The sequence below is a fragment of the Hydra vulgaris genome, chromosome 01 (assembly GCF_038396675.1).
Source record: "Hydra vulgaris chromosome 01, alternate assembly HydraT2T_AEP".
Classification (NCBI taxonomy): Eukaryota; Metazoa; Cnidaria; class Hydrozoa; order Anthoathecata; family Hydridae; genus Hydra; species Hydra vulgaris.
The window spans coordinates 34,340,285-34,347,500 of NC_088920.1; the positions used below are offsets into that span (position 1 = coordinate 34,340,285).

The 7,216-nt window shown below is 27.1% G+C and overlaps 1 protein-coding gene across 1 annotated transcript in view; it reads right to left on the minus strand.

Annotated features, from left to right (window-relative positions):
• The window catches only part of LOC100206606 (tyrosine-protein kinase RYK), a 43,237-nt gene that overhangs the window by 25,065 nt on the left and 10,956 nt on the right, over positions 1-7,216 (minus strand). Inside the window, exon 4 of the mRNA XM_065787970.1 lies at positions 1,443-1,577. Coding sequence (XP_065644042.1) covers positions 1,443-1,577 — 135 coding nt within the window. The remainder of the gene's footprint in view (positions 1-1,442; positions 1,578-7,216) is intronic.

A 7,216-nucleotide genomic window follows, 5' to 3' on the forward strand; every position in this document is an offset into this window, starting at 1 on the left:
ATGTTTTCAATAATATATATATATATATATATTTATATTTATATATATATATATATATTTATATATATATATATATATATATATATATATATATATATATATATATATATATATATATATATATATATATATATATATATATATATACTTATATTTATATATATATATATATATATATATATATATATATATATATATACATATATATATATATATATACATATATATAAATTTATATATATATATATATATATAATATATATATATATATATATATATATATATATATATATATATATATCAAACAAAAATGTTGACAATATTTGACAACATGACAAAACGTTTATTGCAGCAAAAACGTCGAATGGAACTTTTACACTTTTAAACGTGAATAATTTTTCAATTAATTGCTTATAAGTTCTTATATAAATATCGATCAAGATATATATATATATATATATATATATATATATATATATATATATATATATATATATATATATATATATATATATATATATATATATATATATATATATATACATATTTATATTTATATATATATATATATATATATATATATATATATATATATATATATATATATATATATATTTATATACATATATATAAATTTATATATATATATATATATATATATATATATATATATATATATATATACACATATATATAAATTTATATTTATATATATATATATATATATATATATATATATATATATATATATATATACTTATATTTATATTTATATATATATATATATATATATATATATATATATCAAACAAAAATGTTGACAATATGTTGACATCATGTTGTGTGACATCATGACAAAAATGTTGACAAATGTTGACAAAAATGTTGACATCATGACAAAACGTTTATTGCAGCAAAAACGTCGAATGGAACTTTTACACTTTTAAACGTGAATAATTTTTCAATTAATTGCTTATAAGTTCTTATATAAATATCGATCAAGATAAAATTTTCTATCCAACCATATAAAGTTTATGAGATTTTAGAGGTGTCAAAATGGACCCTTTTTTGCCCCTAAAATTGCCCTAAAAGGGATATTACTGTAGCGCAATCAACTGTTTTTTTTTTTTTTGCCTAAAGACTGTGCACTTTCTCTCTGCCAAATTTCAGCATTATACTATTTTTGTCTGGATTTGACCCTATTTTTTGCTAATTCTCTCCGACTACAATTCAGTTTTTACTATTTGCAATACTATTCTTTATTACTTGCAACACTATTCCGTTTTCACTATTTGCGACACTATTCCTATTTTCATTTTCGACACTATTCTGATTTTACTGTTTGCGACATTATTCCTTTTACTATTTTTGATTTTTTAAATTTTATTATTATAAATATTTTTTTTATTTAAATAAGATAAGAAATAAAAACATTAACTTACAATCCATACACATCTTCGTAAAACTGAATTTTAACTCTAGTAATGTTTCAGAATCATCTACAGAAAGATTCATATGAAGTTCCACAGTTGACGATCCTGTAATCTTTTCTTTGCATGTTATTTTTAACTCAAATTCTAGTATAAATATATATTTTTAATGCATAATAACAAAATTACCTAAATTACATATACACTGCCAGGCAAAAGCTTCCGGCCACTTGAGGTTTTAATAGTTTTTTACCTACAATAATTAACAGCCCAAGAAATAACAACTAACTTCAATGCTGCTCATAATAAAACTATTTCAGAAAGAACTGTAAGACGTCGCTTGAAAACTGTTGGCTTAAATGATAGAGTAGCTGTTCGAAAAACTCTTCCAAAAACCAATAAATTGGAAAAAGCTTCAATGGGTTCTAGCGCATTCAAATTGAACAGATATAGACTGGCGAAATGTATTATGGACGGACAAATCCAAGTTTCTTGTTTTTGGAACAAAGCGACGAATCTATGTGCAACAAACAGCTACTAAAAAATTTCATCCACAGTGTATACAGCCTACTGTCAAACATGGTGGAGGTTCAGTAACGGTGTGAAGCTGTTTTGTTTTTAATCAGGTTGGTAACCTCATGAAAATAAATGGAATTCTTGATAAGAACGGATATCATAAGATATTGTGTAGACATGGTGTGCCTTGTGGAAAGTGCCTAATTGGCTACGGGTTCACCATGCAACAGGATAATGACCCAAAACATACAGCTAAATACTGTACAAACTTTTTGCAAAAAAAAGAAGCTCGGGCAGAACTCAAAATTATGACATAGCCCCCACAATCCCCTGATCTCAACCCAATTGAGTTACTTTTTGAACAACTGGATTGTGAGGTAAGAAAAGAGTGTCCTACATCAACAACTTATTTGTGGTCAATTTTGCAACGAATGTGGAAAAATATTTCTCCAATTTATTTGGATAATTTAATCAAACGTATGCCAAAACTTGTTTGTGCAGTAAAGAAAGCAAAGGGTGGATTTTTCGATGAAAAAAACAACAACTTTTGTTCGTGTTATATTGCAAAATCTTGTTTATTTTTATCATAGGTTTAAACATGTTGATTAGTTTGTAATTATTTGTAATGATATTTGGTTAATTGTAATTAGTTAACTTGTTTTATTATAAATTTTTTTTACAAAAAACAGAGTGACTGGAAACTTTTACCAGGCAGTGTGTTTATATACAGTATCAGACAAAACATTTGCAACCAACATCGAACAATGCTAAAAAGTGTTCCTAATTTTACATGTCTTAAAAACGAAACGAACTATACTACCACAGCAAACAGTTCAGGAGTCTGGAGTCATAGCATGCCATGACATGAGCAATCAGCTGACAGGTGACAGCACACAGGCAGAACTTCGTTGACAAGTGCCATTTTGCAGCCGACAAAACAAGTGCAACTTTTTTGGTTTGTTTCATTTTCTCTGGTCCATGTCAACGTCACGGAAGTTTTTTAATAATTAAAGGAAGTATCCAGAAGTTTCCAGAAGCATGCAGAAGCTTCCAGAAGTTTCCAGAAGAAGCATCTGGAAGCACCCAGTAGCATCCAGAAATATCCAGAAACATTCAGAAGCATCCAGACGCATCTAGAAGCTTCCAGAAGCGTCGAAAAGAAGCATCTAGAATCTTCCAGAACAGGTTCACACAGGTTCATTTTACTATATAAGAGACATGTAAATCAACATGTAATTCAGTCAGTATATGGAAATCAATCAGTCAGTTTTATCAAGACAGTTTATCAAAGTGAGTTTTATCAAAATGTTTTATCGAAGAACATCAATACAAGAAGTGAAATACAACAAGTGTTTCATTACATCAATACAGTCCACATCCAACCAAGACGTTGTGTTCCACAGAGCATTATTGTATCATCACAAGGTAAATGTAATACGGTAAGCCTTGAGAAGCGTGATTATTTATTATTTTTATGACTTCAAGTGCAAAAATGGCTCCCGACAGTCTTGGATTGGAACTAAGAAAGAAAATTATTGGCGATTACGTAAGTGGAATGTCACAAAAAAGTATTTGTGATAAATATCGCGTGAAAAAATGGACCGTATCAAGACTATGTTCCAAATATCATTCTACCGGGAAGTTGGCAGCAGATAACAAAGGTGGAAGACCGCGTTCCACCACTTCTAGAGAGGATTCTATAATCGTCAGATCCGTCAAGAAGGATCCCTGGATATCATCAGTCGAGATACAAAAGCAATTAGAGCTGCCTGTATCGGACCAAACAATCAGACGACGTGCTGTTGAAGTCGGATGGTTTTCTCGATGCCCTGCAAAGAAACCGCTGATTTCACTAAAAAACCAGTTGAAAAGACTCCTGTTTGCTACATCTCATATTGACTGGAATGTGCAGAAATGGCAAACTGTTCTGTTCAGTGATGAGTCGAAGTTCAACATCATTGGTAGCGATGGCATTTGCCGTGTACGTCGACCGACCGGAAAACGCCTCGATTTACGTTACTGCCATAAGACCGTGAAGCATGGTGGAGGCAGTGTAATGATCTCGGGTGTTTTTCTGCTAACGGTCTAGGTCCAATACATCGAAACGATGGATTAATGGACCGTTTCATGTATAAAAATATCCTGAAAGATGTTATGTTACCTCATGCTGAATGGAATATGCCAATAAAATGGGTTTTTCAGCAAGACAACGATCCAAAACACACTGCAAAAGTAGTCAAGTGGTTTCAAGACAACCACCTATCGGTGATGGATTGGCCGCCTTAATCTCCGGATCTCAACCGTATTGAGAACCTGTGGGAGATCGTCAACCACAGAATTAATCGTGAAGGTGTTTATAATATGGATCAACTGTTTGAACAAATCCAAAAGGCCTGGGCAGCGATTCCACAAAGTTTCATTGATCACCTGATCAAATCTATGCCTCAAAGATGCAAGGCTGTGATCGACAACAAAGGATTCGCCATGAAATATTGATAGCGAAATACAGCTTGGTCAACATTTTGTCGAGTTGCACTTGTTTTGTCCAGAAGGAAATCAACTTTTTTTAATACTTTTGATTAATTTGTTAATTTTCGTGTACAAATAATGAACTGTGTCATGAATAAAACTTGAAGAACTTTGTCTCTAAACAGTTACATAGTTATTTCTCTTAATTGAAAAAATGCAGCACTTTTATATAAAGAAACTAAATTAGCTTTATTTGGTTGCACTCGTTTTGTCCAATACTGTATATATATATATATATATATATATATATATATATATATATATATATATATATATATATATATATATATATATATATATATATATATATATATATATATATATATATATATAGTTAGGAAAAAAATGTTAGGAAAAAAATGATGCAATAAATTGCAGACCTCATTTTTTTGTTACAGGTCAGCATTAGGTTGTCAAAAAAAATTTGACACAAAGGGGTTACCATAAAACATAGAAACAAGGTCAGCAATTTTTTGCTGACCTTAAACACTTTTAGGTCGGCAGTTAGGCTGGCATTGCCGAATGCCGACCCTAATTCCGAGGGTTGTATTTATATATATATGTATATATATATATATATAAAATTCTAAAATTAAATATCTTGCTTAATATTTATAAATATCTAGCGTAATATTTATAAATATCTTATAAATATCTAGCATAAAAGTTTAAAAACTTCACTAAAAGCTTCGATTTTGTACAGGTTCAATCACATTCATTAGTTAATGACTATTATATTCAAAATTCAAAAACATCAGAACATTTGAGTATCAAATATTTTTTGTCAAATATAAGTTAATAAACTAAATACTTTCACTGGTATCTTTGAACCAGTTAAGCTTGTATTAAAGTCTATTTGTTATAAAAGTTAAAGCTACACAAAACTTAAATCTTAAATAAAAAAGTTGCAATAAACAATACGTTTAGCAAATATATTTGTTATAAAACTTTAAATTGAAACTTTTGAAAGCATGCTCATAAACAACAAAAGAAAAAATGTTATGCCACTAGTTTCACAATGCTTTCCTCAAAATATACGTCAGTATATAAGTTATTTATATATTATATTTGTATAAGTATATATATACTTTCACTAATATTTATTATATTAGTGTATATTAGTATATTAGTATTATATTATATTATTAAAAATATAATCAAGTATATAAAATATTATTGACTTGATGATAATTAAATAGCGCATTCAGATTAAATTAGAAAGCAATTTTCTATTTTGTAATAAATGAAAAGTTATGAAGTCATTACTGCTAACAGATAGAATGGAATGTTTACTATTTTCAAAACGTTTTGTCCCAATGAGAATAGAAAATTTAAATTAGAAAATTAAAACTTGATTGAATTTCGAAAAATCAAAAGTTTTAAAAACTTTAGGTTCTTTTTAATTTTTCATCTTTTGTAAATAAAAAAAATATTCTTAATTTTTTTTTTAAACCTAATAGTTATCTTTAAATTAAAAAAGTTTCTCTTGTTTAGAAAGTCCGCAATCAAGCATGTTAATTCAACTCCAAAAGGAAACCTTTTGAGTGACCCCCTCCCCATACTTGCATACATAATTTACGGATGGCTCCATGGCAACCAATTTCTTAATTGGTTGCCATGGATAAAAAAAAAAAGTCTGAATATCGCTCTTGAAGACTTGTTGCCAAGTGCGCAGTCGCGCTTGTTGATAACGTATTTCAGTGTTATGAGTGCGAAATATCGCGCTGGGCGATTTTATTCATCACATGCACTGATATATATATATATATATATATATATATATATATATATATATATATATATATATACAAAAAAATTTTTTTTTAAATGAATGTTGACGTTTGTATCTTTATTTAATGACAAAAGTCTAATTTTTAGAGATATATGTCATATAAGGAAGTTTTATTTTCAAACTATTTTTATTCTAATTAATAATGATTATTGATTTTAATTAATTTTATTTCTTCAAAACAATTTTTTACACATTTGCAAAGTGGGCGCAAAGTAATGATAATTAATATGCAATGACCTAACGAGTGTAAACTGTTATCCATTGATACTAAATAATGAATTTTTCTCAATTTAGTTTGCTAAATTTATTTACAAATAAATAAAGGTATAAATATATATAATATATAAATAAACAAATAAATAAAGGTAAAAACTTGAAGACATTAAAATGAAAGGAGCTAAAAATAAAATATTTTTTAAAATTTTAAAAATAATATTATACTTAATTATAAAATATTATATTTAATAATAAGTTAATAAAAATATTATCAGATTATTGATGCACATTAAAAAATAAAATCTATAATAAACATATTAATTCTATATATTCTATTAGATTGTTTATATTTCAACGACACTTAAATATTCTTTTCAAACATTTTAAAAGTGTTTTTAATATTCAAATAAACATTACTTCATTAAAGAAAAATAAGAAAATTAAAAAAAAAAAAGCACGCTAGAGAAAAAAGCAATCTTAATGATTAAGTATGGTTTATTTAAAGTAATTGTAAATGCAATAATTTTAAGTAAAACTTTGCATGGTTTTGTTAACGCATGCAAAAACCATGCTAAAACATAATTACTATCTTTGATAGTGTACTTAGTTATTTTACTTAATAGTAACACTATTGAAAGAAATAATCATGTTTTAGCATGGTTTCTTTTTTAGTCTTCAAAATATGTTTTCACTTTTAGTAACTATTTATTTTTTTATAATAAATATGTGTTTT